The sequence below is a fragment of the Dipodomys spectabilis genome, unplaced genomic scaffold (assembly GCF_019054845.1).
Source record: "Dipodomys spectabilis isolate Male_0828 unplaced genomic scaffold, ASM1905484v1 ptg000199l, whole genome shotgun sequence".
Taxonomy (NCBI): Eukaryota; Metazoa; Chordata; class Mammalia; order Rodentia; family Heteromyidae; genus Dipodomys; species Dipodomys spectabilis.
In genome coordinates this window covers 710,131-728,054 of record NW_024870876.1, presented here as the reverse complement: position 1 = coordinate 728,054, position 17,924 = coordinate 710,131, and the positions used below count along the sequence as shown (strand labels likewise).

The 17,924-nt window shown below is 37.8% G+C and overlaps 1 protein-coding gene across 1 annotated transcript in view; it reads left to right on the top strand.

Annotated features, from left to right (window-relative positions):
* The first annotated feature begins 22 nt into the window (after window positions 1–22).
* Window positions 23–17,924, top strand: part of Tgs1 (trimethylguanosine synthase 1) — a 33,492-nt gene continuing 15,590 nt past the window's right edge. Inside the window, exons 1-8 of the mRNA XM_042696125.1 lie at window positions 23–279; window positions 3,482–3,546; window positions 4,806–4,978; window positions 5,290–6,088; window positions 9,669–9,786; window positions 11,050–11,136; window positions 14,551–14,725; window positions 16,381–16,687. Of these exons, the coding sequence (XP_042552059.1) occupies window positions 176–279; window positions 3,482–3,546; window positions 4,806–4,978; window positions 5,290–6,088; window positions 9,669–9,786; window positions 11,050–11,136; window positions 14,551–14,725; window positions 16,381–16,687 (1,828 nt within the window). The 5' untranslated portion in view covers window positions 23–175. The remainder of the gene's footprint in view (window positions 280–3,481; window positions 3,547–4,805; window positions 4,979–5,289; window positions 6,089–9,668; window positions 9,787–11,049; window positions 11,137–14,550; window positions 14,726–16,380; window positions 16,688–17,924) is intronic.

Sequence of the window (17,924 nt, the reverse complement as noted above, 5' to 3'; positions counted from 1 at the left end):
CCCGCCCCTTCCTGTAGTCACCCGGAACCACTTCCTGTGGCGGCTTCCCCGGCCGGCTCCTGGCTCGAGCGGCCCCGGGCCCGTTCCTGAGCTTCTCCCTGCCAGGCCCACCGTGGGCGGCTCTTGTCTGTCTCCAGTGCCGAGCAGAGGCTTGGCTTGGGCCGCTGTGGTTGAAATGTGCTGTGAGAATTGGAGCCGCGTGGCCGAGATGCTTCTGTTCATTGAAGGCCGGGAAGAGGACTGTCGGGTCCTCTGCCTGTGCTCCCGGGCGTTCGTGAAGTAAGTAGGCCGCGTTTCCCCTCCTCGCGCGTTCGAAGCCCGCCGGAACGCCGGTGTGCTCGACGTCGTGGAGGTGTAGCCCGAGTGCCTGTGGGCTGGGGAGCGGGGTAATGCCTCTAACGCCCGACCCCTCGGGGGTCACCGAATGGCCGCCCCCCTCTGCTGCCATTGCTATTAGGGAGAGACTACGCTTTTGAAGGGGTTTTGTGATGCGAAAATGTGGCAAATCATAGATATCATTTAGTGTTTACAATGAGGGCATTGAAAAATGGAGGCAGGGTGGATGAAAGGTATGATGTCTTACAGATGTGACATCATAAGGTCAAAGTTTGAACTTTGGAAAACATCTGTTCAAGACTTTTTCGGACCTTACATCCCTTTTCAAACCAAATCTACTCAAGCCCAAATACACACTATTACGACTTAAAATTATTTGGTATAAAAGGCCTAATGATTTTTTTATCTCCATTTTTTTAGATCTGTATTTTAAGAAAACTTTTTTGGTAAAAAATTATCTGGCATAGATAATAAATAATGGGGGTGGGGGAGAGTAAGAAGAAAGTTGGAATTTAGATTTTTTTTAAACCGGGTAGATTAGCCACTTAACTCATTCCTTTCCCTCTAAATCGTGTGTATTTAATCTCACATGCTTCACATTCATATCTTCGTGGAAGTGAATTGTATGTAATAAACTTTAAGTGTAGCTTAATGTGGTACAATTTTAAATTTGAAGGACTTTTTTCATTACATGTTTTTGTGGAGTAAGCTGAAAATCCAAAAAGAAATAAAATACTGTAAAGTTTCAAGTAAAAAGAAATTGTCTCAGCCAAGGGCAGTGACATAGGCCTACATTCACAGCCATTGGGGATGCCAAGCAAAAAGATCCTGAGTTCTAGCCTATCTTCCCTCCAAAGCTAAGAGAAAACATCTCCAAGCAAAATGCAAAGGGATGGGCTGGAAGCTAAAGTGGTGTGAGATCCTGGTTCAATCCCAGTATGCATTAAATCCTCAGTCTTAAATAAGTATTCATTTAATCTGTGGGTGCTTTTTATGCTCCTGCGTCTCTGGTATGCTTGTAAGGCCCTGGGATAATGCAGAGATTCTGTCCCTAAATGTGTTGTGTTTATTATCTAGCTCTAGAAGTAGATCGCTCATTAAAATATCTGGTTAGGGAATTACAGTGGTTAATCACAGTTGTCATAGTTATGAAGGAGAATAACGTGATGCTTTGAGAGTAACCTGAGCTTTCTCCAAGCATCACAGATGTCTTTCTTCAGAAAGTAGCCTTTGGAATGGGGCCAAAGGAAATAAACTGAGGTACATTTGAGTAGATGCAAGCATTCCACAGGCTAGATACTGTAAAATAGCTTTAAAGAGCAAAGGAGGCCTGTGAAAATGAAACAATGCCTAGGAAGAAAAAAATCAGAGACAAGATTGGTAAGCAATGATAACATGTAAAACTTGCAAGATGTTGTAAGAAGACTACATGCATCCCAGATTATTTTGAGGTTCAATGTTAATGATGATATGAAAGTCATATATATTGGATAGATATACAGCACCCAGCTGTTGTAAGATTGGATTGTGATAGATGGGCAGTAGAAGCAGAAAAGGTGAAAAAAGAGATTTAGGGGTTGTGAATTGACTTGCAGTTGGGGGAGTGAAGGAAAGACAAAGCACAGTTATGAAGGAGATTAGGTGAAAAGTAACTCCTTGGTTAAGTTTTATTTTTAGAACAGTGGTGAGGATCATAGGATTAATTTTTTTTTACATTTTGATTTTGAGAGTTAATGAATTATATTAAGAATAGATGGTACAAGTAGTTGGTTGTATTGCTTTGGAGCTTTAGAGAAATTTAAGCTGATCTTTGAAACTTGAGTCATTCACATGTAGATAGTAATTGAAACCATTAATTAGAAAGGCAAGAGTCCATCTTTGAGGAATTATGTGGGAAAACTGAGTTTGAGGCTAGCCTAGGCAACAGAGCAAGAACTTTTAAAAATAATAAAAATAAAAATAACCCATTAAGTGTTCTACATTTTTACTGACAAGTGATAGCATCACCAAATTTTATAGGCTCTTTTGATCCCACTTTGAATTTAGGTCTCATTTTCAGCTTTCCTGGTCCAGTTTTTGCAATAATCCTCATAAGAATTGCTGCTGAAGCCAGGCACTGGTGGCTCATGCCTGTAATCTTAAGTCTGTGAGACTCTTTAACTCCAGTTAGCCACCAGAAAACCAGAAGTAGAGCTGTGGCTTAAAGTGTTAGAACTATAGTCTTGAGGGCCTGAGTTCAAGCCCCACAGCCAACCAAAAAGAATTTGAAGAGGAAAAAGGGGGAGAATACAGTCAGGAATTCATTATATAACCTACAGAGAAAAGTGAGGGAATGAAAGGGATTTGAGGGATGGATGAGAATATTGAAAGGGATGACATTGATCAAGATGCGTTATAGTCAGAAACTGCTTTGTTTAATGGCATCTCCTTTGTACACTATTTCAAGATAATAATAATGGGCCTGGCACCAGGTGGCTCACGCCTGTAATCCCACCTACTCAGGAGGCTGAGATCTGAGGATCGCAGTTCAAAGCCAAAGCCAGCCCGGGCAGGAAAGACCATGAGACTCTTATCTCCAATAAACCACTCAGAAAACCAGAAGTGGTAGAGTGCTAGCCTTGAGCTGAAGAGCTGAGGAACAGCACCCAGGCCCAGAGTTCAAGCCCCACGACCGACAAAAAAAAAAGATAATAATAATGCAATTTTTTTAAAACTTCATTGTTTTTTCCAGATAACCTTTGTTCAGACCAGGAATTGTCTAGTAGAGAAGGGATAGTTCAGTCTGCAAATAAAACTAGTCTTACATGTAAGCTAAATCTTTACGTTATGTTACACTCAACTCAATAGGAAAATTTTACATATCATAAAGCAAAATGTTTATATGTCATAAAGAAAATCAGATTCTTTCCTCAGTAGTAGCTATAATTGTAAATGCTACTCTGTGTCAGAAAATGTTACTGTTTTACATATACTATCAGTTTTTGACTCCATGGGAAATACATTACATCTGTGTGATATGGGAGGAAAATGTATTGGCAAATTATTTTTCTATTCCTTAACTTTTTTATTTGTTAAATCTGTGTTGCCTTCAACTTCTTTCTCAGTTTTCACTTACTTCAATATGGCTCTTTAATTTTCTTCACAGGGATCGAAAATTGTGCAAATTGGGATTGAAAGGCTACTATGTCAAAGGCAATGACAATAATACAGGTAATATAACACTATTTAGGTAGAAAGCACTGTTAATTTATGTATAACTTATCACAATGTTATATTAACTAGCATAAAATATGATAAGTAGCAAGTAATCTTGTAATCATAGACACTCCTTTGTATTCTATATGAACATAAATATGTATAAACATGTTTCTAAAATCTCATCCAATCTCATGTTTTATTTCTACATAGCTACTATATGGACTTGATGTAGACTCTCTTGTCCTGTGTAGCATCCATCCTGAGGTGTCAAATTAGTAAAAAGTAATAATATAAAATAAAAAATCCCATCAGCTCTCAAGATGGAGCATATCACTAATGCTTCAGTCACACCTTGGATGAAACATTCGGTTGGATTTGTGCACTGCCACAAGTAAGGTTTCTGTAAACACTGGGCTTCTGAGCAAAGGAAAATAGGTGTATGCCAAACTTAACTCCTGCTCTTCTGAGCTACATGTAGTTCGTTGAATGATGAGTGGAATCACCTTTGTTTATAGATAGTGCAGGTTCCCCTCTTTGCCAGTCTTTCACTTTGCTGTGTAAGATTCCCTTCCTGTTGTGTGAGATCATGAACCTAAAGGGCATCTCAACTTAGAGTGTACAAAGTGTGTGAAGTGATTTTTATTACCTCACAGTTTAGATAGTTAATAGAGCACTTAAATGGTGTTTTTCTAGATAGTTGTATGATATATTTAGTTTTAAGACAAGATAAATTTTATTATAACGATTGCTTTTCTGTAAGGTGTAGAATCAAGGAGCTTCAACAGATTACAGTTGTGTAGATTTCAAACTTTCAATAGCAGGACCTTTCATTAATCAACTCTTCCACAGAATGTAGGGACCTAAATTCCTGTTGTGTTGAAGGATCTGTGAAGGGCTTGAGGAGGTACCTCTCATCTCTCTGGTTAACAGGTTCTAACATAATTCCACCAGTCATGATTTACAATCCCCTGATCTTGTCGGTGGTGTTCTGTATAGGCCTGGAACATACAAGTACTCCCCCGTTATATTGCCTCCCTAAGTAAGAGATCCTCCCTAAGTAAGACATTGACATTTGTAGACAGTGACAGACAAAATGTTGTTGGCTGGTTTTTAATTTCGTTCATACCACATTTCCTTAAAAAAAAAAACTTTCACATGTTTTTGTCAGGTCATGTAATCATTCTAGATCTCAGGTTGTTTGTTATAATGGGAATGAGAAAACTTGTCACTAAAATATTCACTATAATGAAACTAATAAGTGTTGGATGTAGGAGACCAAACTACAGAAGAGGAGGAAGATGATCATTCCCATGACACTATGAAATCATACAACAATGAAGACATAGGTCCAGATGAAAGTGAACTTGATTCTGAGGCCGAACTCATGAGAAGTATGGGATTGCCACTTCAGTTTGGTGGAGTATCTGCACATAAGAATTTTGAGGTAAATATTAATGTATTTATTTCTATTTCTTGGTTTCCTTCCTAAAGTATTATAAGGAATGTTTTATCCAAAAAGTAAATACATTCACTTTGCTATTTTCAAGTGTACAGATTTATAAGTTAACTAAGATTAAAAGCTGAGATATATCTCATTTTTACTTTTCCTCCTTAGAGGAAGGATCATGTTTTTATGTAATAAAAAGCCCAGGTCGGAGGTTGGGTTTAGTTTAATACCAAACTAGACTTAGATTCTACTTTCTTTTCTAGCTTATGAAGTAAATTTTACATTCACTTCTCATTTGTCTGATGTAGGTGTCTATGAATAGTAGAAATAAGGTTAAAGTAAAAAAGAAAAAGCGAAAACATCAAAAGAGGTACTTGGATCAAATTATGCAAGAATCTTGGAGAGAAAACTGTGAAAGTGATCTTTTAGTCTCAGATGATCCATCTTCAGTTGAACAGTTTGAGGACACCATAGCATGTGAATCTCAAAGCAAAAAAGACATTGCACCTGAAAATCTTGTTGAAAAGACATCTCCAAAGCTAGAGGTTACAGAAAAATGGGAAAAGTATTGGAATGAATATGGAGGAGGACTGTTATGGCAAGGCTGGCAAGAAAAACATCCAGATCAGACACTCTCTTCTGAACCTTGGAACTTTCCTGACACAAAGGAGGAATGGGAGCAACATTACAGTCAGCTTTATTGGTATTATTTGGAACAATTTCAATATTGGGAAGCTCAGGGCTGGACTTTTGATGCCTCACCAAGCTATGATACAGATACTTGTGTGTCTCAAACAGAAGTAGGAAAGAATGATGAAAATCACATGAAAATGGACTTTATAACTTCATCTTCACCTAACATGATTGATAAAGAAAGCTCAAGTGATAAAGATCACAATGAAATACTTGATGGCATAAGTAATATAACTTTGAGTTCAGAGGATATAGACCAGAGGCAATTAGGAACCTCTGTAAGGTGTGGTGGACAGCTGAATGAAGTTAGCAGCAGGAGAGAATGCCCTGCTTCTGGCCAGAGTGAACCATGTAACGGAGCAAGCAAGGAAAGCAACTCATCTGGGAATAGCAGCCCAGACCAACCAGTTCCAGGTAAGATCAGCAAGGTTTATTCTGCCAAGTTGTAGTTCGCACAGTGAATCTACTTAGCACAATAATTTCCACTTATCCTTCCGGGTAGAGTTAAATACCAACTATGCTTCATAGTATAGTAATGAAAGTTTTGGATCTTGTTTTTATATTTATATTTTGTATTAGTATAAATACCTACATACAGTCCTCAAAATGTTATTCCTTACTCTGTGTCTAGGTGGCCAGTGAGGAAAAATTCTTAAGAAATCTAATTTAAAATGAGCTTAGACCTTTCAGTTTTCCAGATCAAATGAGTTAGAGAGTGGTTAAGAGCAAGCATTTGACATTAGGCAAATGTGAGTCATATTTGGAATTCATTTAGGATCAGTGAAGTCTTACTTTCTAGAGAATATCAATAGGATATCATTCAAGTTTGTAACAAAAGATTGATTTCAGGATTCTTATCAGTAAAATATCTAATACTGAATTTGAGACTCTTAAATAAGAATTAAAAATAAAATCCTTATTGTACAAACTGCTATCATTGTCTGTTAAAACTAAAGAAATTTAATGAAAGACATTCAGAGTAGGGTGAAGATACTCTTTTTAAAAAAAAAAAAAAAAAGGTAATGAGTGCATATCTTATCAAGCATTGTTGCCTCCTCCTTTGTTTCCCCTTCTTATTTCCCCTCCCCTCTTGCTGCCCCCCCCTCCCAAGATACTGTTAACAAAAAGAAGTCTCTAAACATCACATCAGAAAATTGGAGAGGAGGAAATAGTTTTTAGTTGTGTTATTCTTACTGTTTGGTGCTAGAGACATCTGGTAAAGACTGATTTTGTTCTCAGCCTTATTCCAGTGTGAACCAAATCTTTTTTTAAGTGGTTATACAAAGGAGTTTTAATTTAGCATGTCAGTTTGTGAATATAGTACATCTTGATCAAAGTCACCGTTTATCATTCTCCATTTCTCCAAACTCCAACTCAATTTTTCTAGTTCCATTTTTCACATATATAAAATTAAATATTGTGACTTATTCTTTCACTCTTCCACTCTTCATTTATCTACCACCCTCCCTTTGACACACTTCACCTCAAGTTCTATCTTCCTGGAATTCATTTTGTTAGGACTACAGGTTAGTTATTCAAAGGAGTTACACCACTAGAATTCTTTCCCGCATATACCATACTTAATACATTTGTGGATAGGCATGTCACCTGTATATGTTTAGATATATACAAATTTTGGCTGGGAAGGTGCTTCAGTGATAGAGTGCTTGCCTTGCAGGCATGAGGCCCTGGGTTGGATTCCTCAGTACCACATAAGCAGAAAAAGCCAGAAATGGTGCCATAGTTCAAGTGGTAGAACAGTAGCCTTGAGCTGAAGAGGTGAGGGCAGCACCCAGGCCCAGAGTTCAGGCCTCACAACCAAAAAAAAAAAAAAAAAAAAAAATTAGATCTAACTACTACATATGAGAGAAAAACATATGTCCTTTATTTCTCTGGGCTTAATTAACATAATTTTTTTCCAGGTTCATCCATTTCTCTCCAAATGATGTAATAACATTCTTCCTAATGGATGAGTAAAACTACATATACATACATATACATATACACACACACATACATGTATATATATATATATGTACACTCAGAGAAATAGCATGTACATAGAGAGAGACACTTTTCTCTTTTTTTTTTTTTTTCTGCCAGTCCTGTGGCTTGAACTCTGGACCTGGGCACTGTCCCTGAGCTTATTTTGCTCAAGGCTAGCACTCTACCACTTCGGCCACAGCACCAGTTCCAGCTTTTTCTGTGTATGTGATACTGAGAAATGGAACCCAGTACATGCAAGCAAAGCACTCTACCACTAAGCCACATTCCCAGCCCTAAATAGACATTTTTCTTTTTGCCCACTAAAGGGCATTTCCATTTGCCCATTAAAGGACATTTGGGCTGTTTTCATAACTTGGCTATGGTGAGTAAATAGTGCGCAATGAATATGATTGTGCAAGTAGTTATCCTGACTTGTAATCTTTTGGATAAATACCCAAGAATGGCATCACTTGATCACAAGGTAGTTCTGTGTTCAGTTTTTTGAAGATTCTTTAAACTGAAGAAATGTTTTGACCTTTCACTTAACAAATGGATTTACCCTGCTCATCTTAGGTTGCTGATCTTTCTAGCTGAAAGTTTTCGAGCTCTGTCATCTTCTCTTTTTGCTGAACTGTTAAAAAGAACCTTGTATTATATAGCATTTTCATTGTTTTCTGTCAGTGTTTTCATCCTTTTCTATCTAGTGATTTTATTTTAGTCTTCTGATACTCTTCTTTGCACTCCCTATATATTCCTTATTTAATTTGGGCACTAAAGTTACAATGGACATACTGATGAGTATACTGGAAGAGAATCAGAAATTAACATGAGGTAGTAACACAGGGGCCAGTATATTGGCCATTATGTTCATTGTGATGCTCAAAACTAAAGGTAGCAAGTGCCCTGGCTGTTTCCATAAGAACTGTATTAACGACATATTGGCTTTGTAATGGAGAGAAGTTATTTGTAATCATGTGTCTTTATTGTAATCATATGTCTTTAGAATTACATAGATTAAAGTTCCTTAAGAATATGATTACAAGCCGGGCGCTGGTGGCTCGCGCCTGTAATCCTAGCTACTCAGGAGGCTGAGATCTGAGGATCGCAGTTCAAAGCCAGCCCGGGCAGGAGAGACCGTGAGACTCCTATCTCCAATAAATCACCAGAAAACCGGAAGTGGCGCTGTAGCTCAAGTGGTAGAGCGCTCGCCTTGAGCTGAAGAGCTGAGGGACAGCGCCCAGGCCCAGAGTTCAAGCCCCACGACCGACAAAAAAAAAAAAAGAAGAAGAATATGATTACATGGGATTGGAGGCTTATGGCTCAGTTGGTAGAGTGTTAGCCAATGAATGAAAGCATCAAGTACCAAGTGTAAGTCCCACTCTTGGCTTGAAAGAAAAGAAAATGATTACAAGAATGGAGAGAGGAAGTGTGAGCAAATGCAGTCATTATACTCAATTTATGTAACCTAGAGTAGAAATGGAAGGGGGGATATGAGAGAGAATGATGGAAGGGGTGACTCTGACCAAGAAGCATTGTACTCATGGAATTGTAACCTCCTCATACAACTACTTAATAAATAAGAATATGATTACCTACTGCTATCACACACATATGTTGGTAGATTAATTTTTATAGCTCTATACAGCTAAGAAGTACTTTCTGTTTGCTTTTATAAAATGATAGCGGTATGTTCTGAGAAGTTCATTAGGCAAATTTTATTGCTTTGCAAATATCAAGAGTACTTAAAGCAGATGAGGTAGTATATATCTATAATCTCAGCACTCAGGCTGAGGCAAGAGGATTGTTCAAGACCATATAGGTAGAGCTACAGTTCTTATGTTATACTCAGACTGCAACTAGACATACAAGTAGCTAGAACATGATATTTTCTGGTGTACTACACAGTTCATTGCAGGAAAGGCACAGAAATATTTTGATTGCCTTTGCAATTGGCAGAAAAGTTGTCAAACCAAGGAGGAAATCCACTGTACTACCTTTGCCCCTTCAGAGCCACAGGAGTCTTTGGGGGCAAATACATGCAAAGACAGACCACACACCAGTGGGACTGATGGAGATGAGAGTGAGGAAGATCCACCTGAGCATAAGCCCAGCAAACTTAAGAGGAGGTAAGTTGCTGGTGAGCATTGTGTCCATGAGTGAAGGACCATTCCTTGCTTGTTACTCATTCAACATATAACAATAGCGGGAGATCGGATGTCTGGTAACACTGAACTTTTGGACTCGAGTCATTTCCCAACTCTGATGCTCACATGCTCTATTTTTCTTAATTTCTCATCTGTAAAATTGGACTGATCATTTGGTGGACTTAAGTTGGCATGTGATATGTGTCAGGTGCTGTTAGTGGATGATAACATAACTAATAAGTATCCCATCTCTCCCTCCAGTTCTTTTTTTTTTTTCCTCAAAATCTAGGTATATGTTATTCCAGATTTTTAGTGCTGACATAGCACTGATTCTAGTGCTTTCATTGAATGGATAGAAATACTGAGACAAGTTAAACTGTAACAGTGGGTAACCTAAAACTAGAGAGCAATCTAACTCTACTGTAACCAGTGTTCCATTTATCACCTATAAGTATAATTAGACAACAGAATAATGAAGTTATAATGTAAAGTAGGATATAGTCAGATGCTGATACTGTAGATAACAAAGATTGGATCATTGCAGAATTTCAACATTAGAGAAATTTCATTAATAGGATGGGAGGTGCTCCATGTCTTTGCTCTCTATATAGCCACTAGAAAAACAAACAGTAAGCAAGCTCTGGAGGCTTTAGTTAGTACAGAGAAGCATGCCTCTTCAATATTATTCCTTCTTTGTGGTAGACCCATTTCATTTCTGCAAGTTCCTAGAAAGAATTGGAAAAACTAACTTTGTGAAAAATATTTTTTTCCATGTTTGTTTACTTGATGCTATCCAGGTAGACAGGATTTGTAAAATGTATCTAATAGTTGGACTTCCCTGGTCTACCTATTTGTATTACAACTTATTTTTCTTAACATTTTTTAAAATTTTTTTGATCAGCTGTTAAATGTTTCTTTGTTTTCGAGAGAACCTCTAGAGAAATCACTCTAGGAGATTAATTTTAGGCTACAGCTTTTATTGATGTTTTTCCAAAGTAAAATGGAAAAATCAGTATTGGGATCATGTTCAGAAGAAGGTAATTAACTGAAGTGTGTTGAACATCAGGGTGCTTATTACTATGTTCCAAACTCTTCTGAGTACTTTAAGTCATTTGGGAAAATCCTGATTGAAGTAATATTTCTCCTGGCTTCCGGGATCTGCTAGCTGTTGTTGACTATTGATACTTGATTGAATGAGTAGACTGGAGGTAATGGCTTATTGTTGTTTACCCTTTCTTTGTTTAGCCATGAACTGGACATCGATGAAAACCCAGATTCAGACCTTGATGACAGTGGTTCCCTCCTAGGATTCAAACATGGCTCAGGACAAAAGTAATTATCGATAAAAGTTATTATCCACTAAAAAGCCTAATGACTTAAGTTGGGCTTTCTGAGTTTAAAGCTGTCCTTAAACTCACTGGTATTTGTGTAGATAATAAATAATTCTTTTTTTGAAAGTGTTTGATACATTACAATTAAGTGCAAACTTGTTAGTAAACATTATAATAGAGATATCAAATAAATTTCATGTATCACTGTATTACTAACTTGCACTTCTAGCAGTTTGGTGTTACTCTGTTTCACAGATAAAACAATTGCATCTCACAGAGGTTTTCACTTAATGGAAATTATATCATTCCTTAGGAAGGAGATTTAAGCCCAGCCATAAACATAGTTTTCACCTAGCATGTAACCTATTTACTCCTGTGTACAAATAAAGAACATGACAGATACACCATGAACTGTTCAAATGTGCAATAACCGTTTTGCTTTTTTCATTACAAAAATAATAAAACTGAAACACTGAAAAAGTAGAAAGTGAAAATCTTGTTCTTAAATCACTCTTAAAGGTAGACTGTGTTTAAAGAGTTTGGCATATATCCTTCCACATTTACTTGTTTGTTTTAAAACCTAGTACTGAAAGAAAAAAATGGGGTCATATTATGCATATTCTAGCTTTTTGTTCATGTGTTGCTAGTGTTTGAAGGGCCTTGATCTTTAGCTGGTTTGCTAGACAGGTGCTCTGCCACTTGAGCCACACCTACAACCTTGCTTTTTTACTATATTTTTTGGAGATGACTTCTGCCTTGGCTGGTTTTGACCTGCTGTTCTCATCTCAGCCTCCTGATGAGCTAGTATTAAAGGCATGAGCCATCAGTGCCTAGCTTATATATCCTGAATACCTTGTATATACATTTATGTAATCCTTTTATGGGGGCTTTATGTTTAATTGACTATCCTAACAACATTATTACCTAACAGCTAAGTATATTGCCCTCCAGCTTACTGTTTATCAGTGGTTCTTCTTAGTGCTGAATGTTCATTGTGTGAATGCATCAAAATGTGTTCACAAAAGGCATTTTGCTATTTGCAAATAAAGCCATTCTGAAATTTGAGTATACAAATCTAAGTGTTCTCTGGGATTAAGTGACCAGACCTTGGTTATAAGAAGGAAAGTATGAATAAGTAGATGATTGCACAAGAATAATGGGAAATTTCTTCTATGAAAGGAAGACTAAACTAAGTAGATAAGTCATATTAAATAAAGTACTATTTATGTAACCTTACATTCATTCTTTTAGTTTTATGTTTCTAGATATTGAAACTTCATGTCCAACTTTACCTATTTTAGGAATTTTCAATATATACCTATACATTCTGAAGTCAGAAAGAAAAGACCATGAAGAATTTCTCAAAAATTGACATCAAAATTGATACCATGTCAGTTTAAAAGATATGCTGATAGTTTTATACCATAAAAGTTTCTGAAGTTAACTCCTGATACTTCCAGAGAGTCCTCATTTGCATAATTGTTTGAAGCTAAATACCATACAGGTAGTGCCAAAGATTTTTAAATCTCTGGCATGGTCAGGTACAGTTGCTTGAGCCTATAAATCCTAGCTATTCAGGAGGCTAAAATCTGAGGATCATGGAACAAAGCCAACCCAGGCAGGAAAGTTCATAAAACTCTTTGGTGGTTTATCTCTAATTAACCACCAAAAAAAGCCAGAAGCCAGCTGTGGCTCAAGTGGTAGAACTAGCCTTGAACAAATAACCTCAGGGACAGTGTCCAGGTCTTCAGTTCAAGCCTCCATACCATCACACACACAAAATTCCTGGCAGTATTTATTGCTGTGCACTTAGGATAGCATTTGACAAACTATTGTATAGTTCTTCATAGTATGCATTTGTAGACATCTATTTTGTTACTTGGAATTTACCTTAAAAGAGAAGGATAAACCTGGCACTGGTGGCTCACGCCTGTAATCCTAGCTATTTAGGAGGCTGAGATCTGAGGATCACAGTTTAAAGCCAGCCTGGGCAAGAAAGTCCATGAGACTCTTATCTCCAGTTAATCACCAGAAAACCAGAAGTGGCACTGTGGCCCAAGTGGTAGTGCACTCACCTTGAGCTGAAAAGCTGAGGAGCAGCACCCAGGCCCAGAGTTCAAGCTCCATGACCAACAAAATAGAGAGAGAAGGATAAGCCTGCTTTTTAAAATAAAGAACTTCCTGAGCAATACATCTTTTTTAGAGTTGGAAAATTTCCAATAGTTAACATCAAATACCCTGTAATTATTTTGGTAGTAGAGGTTTTTGGGTTTTTGGGGGTTGTATTTTGTTTTTGGTCAGTCCTGGGGTTTGAACTCAGAGCCTGGGCACTGTCCCTGAGCTTCTTGCTCAAGGCTAGCACTCTACCACTTGAGCTACAGCACCACTTCTGGGTTTTTTGTTTGTTTTACAAACTCAGATTGCTCTAGGTTAAGAATTTAATGACTACTTCGAGTGTAATCTGAATACGTTCAAGTATGTGTTAAGAACTTTGTCATCACCCTACTTTAGGGATAATTTTCCCTAACAAAGGAATATAGTTTTTTGCTATTGTGATATGCTGTATGTATTCAAATTCCTGTTGTGCATACATTAGGAATGTCGTATACTGGACATAGTATTGCCTATCTGTAGTTCCAAAAATGGGGAAGCTAAGTCAGTAGGATCAAGAATTAGAGGCAAGAGGGGCTGGGAAGATGGCTCAGTGGTAGAGTGCTTGCCTTGTATGCATGAGGCCCTGGGTTTGATTCCTCAGTACCACATAAGCAGAAAAAAAGTGGCGCTGTGGCTCAAGTGGTAGAGCGCTAGTCTTGAACTATAGAGCTGAGAGACAGCACCCAGGCCCAGAGTTCGGCCCCATGACCAACCCAAAAAAAAAAAAAAAAGAATTAGAGGCAAGACTCAGACCCTATATCAACAAAGGAAAATAAAAAAAAAAATTGCCTATCTTTGACAGTTCACATTTGTTTTAAGATTAACAAAAGCTATAAGAACACTTCTGTAATTTATACTTGATTTCATTTTCCTTTTTTTTCTTTTTTTGTCAGTCATGGTGCTTGAACTCTGGGCCTAGATATTGTCCCTGAGCCCTTCAGCTCAAGGCTAGCACTCTACCACCTGAGCCACAGCACCTCTTCTGGTTTTCTGGTAGTTAATTGGAGATAAGAGTCTCATGGACTTTCCTGCCCAGGCTGACTTTGAACCCCCGTCCTCAGATCTCAGCCTCCTGAATAGCTAGGATTACAGGCGTGAGCCACTGGCTCCCAGCGATTTCTTCATTTTCATAATTCAATAAAATTGAAGTGGGGGATACTAATAACAAACTAGTGGAAATTGTTCATTTTTCTCTTTTTCTTTAAAGAAGCATTCTCCTAGAACTTAAAGTGTTAAGTCCTTTCTTTTGATCTGTTCACAGATATGGAGAAATTCCTAACTTCAGTCATCGGCGCGTCAGGTATCTAGAGAAGAATATGAAACACACATCAAAGTACCTGGACATGCGCAGACAAATAAAGATGAAAAACAAACACATCTTCTTTACTGAAGAATCAGAAAAACCATTTTTTAAGAAAAGCAAAACTCTGAGTAAGGTATGTATACATTTTGTTTTATACTTAGAAGGAATTGCATTTTGTGATCTTTACTCCTTAAAATCATCGCATTCAAATGGCCAGCCTGTTTCTGTATGGAGGGTCCTAAAATTCTTCCCAGCCTACTTCCTGAATTTGTATAGTGTGTAAACTAGACCTGACAGAAAGGAAGGTGACATGATACAAAAAGGGTGTGATAGAAAGCTAGCATGTAGTAGTGTTTAAGAAGATAAATAAGTCAAATGGTGCTGTCTGTGCCTTAACAGACAAGGTCAAGGGGAATTTCTGATCTGTTTCACATAAGTCATGCAGTCCATATTCTGATACAGCATATGCCATCAGCCTTAATTCTGAGTTCCTCCACAGGTAGTTAGTGGATTACACTTTGAAATACCAAGCTTACCTCTATAGTGTGAAATATAAACCCAGTTTTGTGATTCACATTGTAATTTGAGAAAGTCACATATCCTGTTTTCCACTTTGTTATACCTGCCATTCAAGCACCTGGGAAGCAAACATAGAGGATTGCTTGGTTTGATGAGCTGTCTTTTACCTTCTAAGAAACAGGCTTTGTGCCATTGCCTGAAGCTGGTTACAATACAACCTAATCTCAAAGTCTCCAGCTTACCCTCAGGTTTCAGTATCTTTCCTAACCCCAGCATATTTGGAAAGCATGCTACAAGCTTATAGCTGATCTCATTTTTATTATATTTCAGATTGATTGGATGTTGGTGATATTTAATGAATGTTTTAGTGGCCCTGGCTGTATCTGAAACAGGCTCACTAGTGTTAGTACTGTAGGACTTTACTGAGTCAGTAGTAGAAAGGTTCTAAGTGTTAATTTACTGACTTATGACAAGGTTGTAAAGATTTGCTATGAAGAATTTTCGTACTACAGAGGATTTAAGTGTATCTCCTGACCTGGGCCTTGATACCATTTCAACAAATAAACCTACTTCATTGGGACTTAATCTTACTGGCACTGCTACTTCAGTAAAAGGCAGTGCTCATTCTTTCCAGAGTAGTACCACTTAGTTAAAAAAACAACTAAGCACTCTCTTTTAAAAAGAGTTCACCTTTGATGCCAGGAGACATTTAACATACTATAACTTGACCATGACAGGAATAACATGAGAAACTAAAATGAATAACAAATAAGGACATTGGTCATAGTAAATCATAGCACAGCTCTTTGTGCCAGCATTTATGTAAAGCTACTGAGATTTATGGCAGGAAGTATTTAATCTTTTTTTTCTTTTCTTTTCTTTTTGTCAGTCATGGGGCCTGAACTCTCGGCCTGGGTGCTGTCCCTCAGCCCTTCAGCTCAAGGCTAGTGCTCTACTACTTGAGCCATAGCACCACTTCCAACTTTTTCTGCTTATGTAGTGCTGAGGTTTGATTCCAGGGCCTCATGCATACAAGGCAAGCACTCTACCACTGAGCCACCTTCCCAGCCCATTTTATATTTTCTTCCTTTTAAAGAAGTATTTAACAAGGTCATGGGATGCCCTCAATTACTTTTATAAGCTTGGGTGATGAACAGTATATCCCTGTGAGCTAATAACAGTTTGTCAGTCAAGTCACAAGAGGGAAAAGGTAGAAAGAGATTATGTTTGCTATTAATTCATGCTCATAATGGCATCTTCAAATTTCAGGTAGAGAAATTCCTGAAATGGGTTAATGAACCAGCAGGTGAGGAAACATCACAAGCATCATTTTCACAAGACCACGTGCAAGATACCTGCACAAGCAGTGAATCAGAACAAGACATACCTGCTAATAAAGCTGATGATCCAGTGAAAACAGGAAGTCCAGAACCTGGAAAATGTCAAGTCAACACTTTTGTTGGGGAACTGGAAATGGAAGAAAAGAAAGAAGGAGACAGTTTTGTAGCTGCTGTCTTGGAGGAGCAGGATTGTGTAACTAAAGAAATACCAGACTGTTCCCAGCTAGAAACTGACAGTAAGATTACATATACTTTAGTTTGCTGGTTGGTTTCCATGAGTACATTTTGTCTTTCATTTGTATTTCCTTAGTTTCACTCTGTGTCATCTGTGCTTCCAGTTTCATCGTATTTCATTTGAAATGAGAGAAAGCACTTTGGGTGTGAGTGCATTAGGTAGCTATGACATACAACCCCAAGCCCTCTTCACTGTCAGCTAAGCCATCATGATAAAATCAAGGAGAAAGCGTAGGAGAATACTACATGTAAAGACCACATCTGCCATCAAGCTTGTGCTGGACACTGTTATGCCTAAGGTGGTCCATCCCTCCTGAAATTTACTGTAGCTCTGATTTTCTTTTTCATAATTCTTTTTGTTTTTGTAGTTGGTTGTGGTAGCGTATTTTTTTCTAATGGTACATTGATATAAAGTTTTCACAGTACTCGGCTCTAATGAATAGGGAAATGTCACATTTCTTACTTTATACCCTTTTATACTATTTGAATTTTTCTGTGTGCCACTGGGGCTTGAACTTACGGCCTGGGCACTGTCCATGAGCTTCTTTCACACGAAGTGAGAGCTATACCACTTGAGTCACAATGTCACTTCCGGCTTTTCCTGAATAGTTTATTGGAGGTAAAGAGTCTCATGGACTTTCTTACCCAGTCTGGCTTTGAACCATGATCCTCAATCTCAGCCTTCTGAGTAGCTAGGATTACAGGCATGAGCCACCAGCTCCCAGCTTAACAAGTTCGTTTTGTTGTTTTTATGTTTTGTTTTGTTATGCAGTACTGAGGCTTCAGCTCATACTTGATAAGCAAGTGGTCTACCACTTGAGCCACTCCACCAGCAAAATGTAATTTTTAAAATTTATTTATTGTTATTATTAAGGTGATATACGGAGGGGTTATGTAAGTCAGATTGAGTATATTTCTTTTTTAACAATGTCATCCCTTCCCTCACTCTCCCAGTTTTTCCTTCCCATTCTCAACCACACATTGTATAGTTCATTTTCAACATAGAGTCAAGTGAGTATCACTGCTGCATTTGTTCACCCTTTGTCCCACCATTTCTTTGCCCCACCTGCCCTCCCCAAGACAGATAAACAAGACAAAAAGAAATGAAAACAAAAAGAAGAAGGAAAAAAAGCCTCTTGTTTCTTCTTCCTGGTCCTGGAGTTCATTTCATGAAATAAATATTATTTTGTATAGTCAAATACACATAGCTATTGTACCTATATGATCCTCCTAAGAATA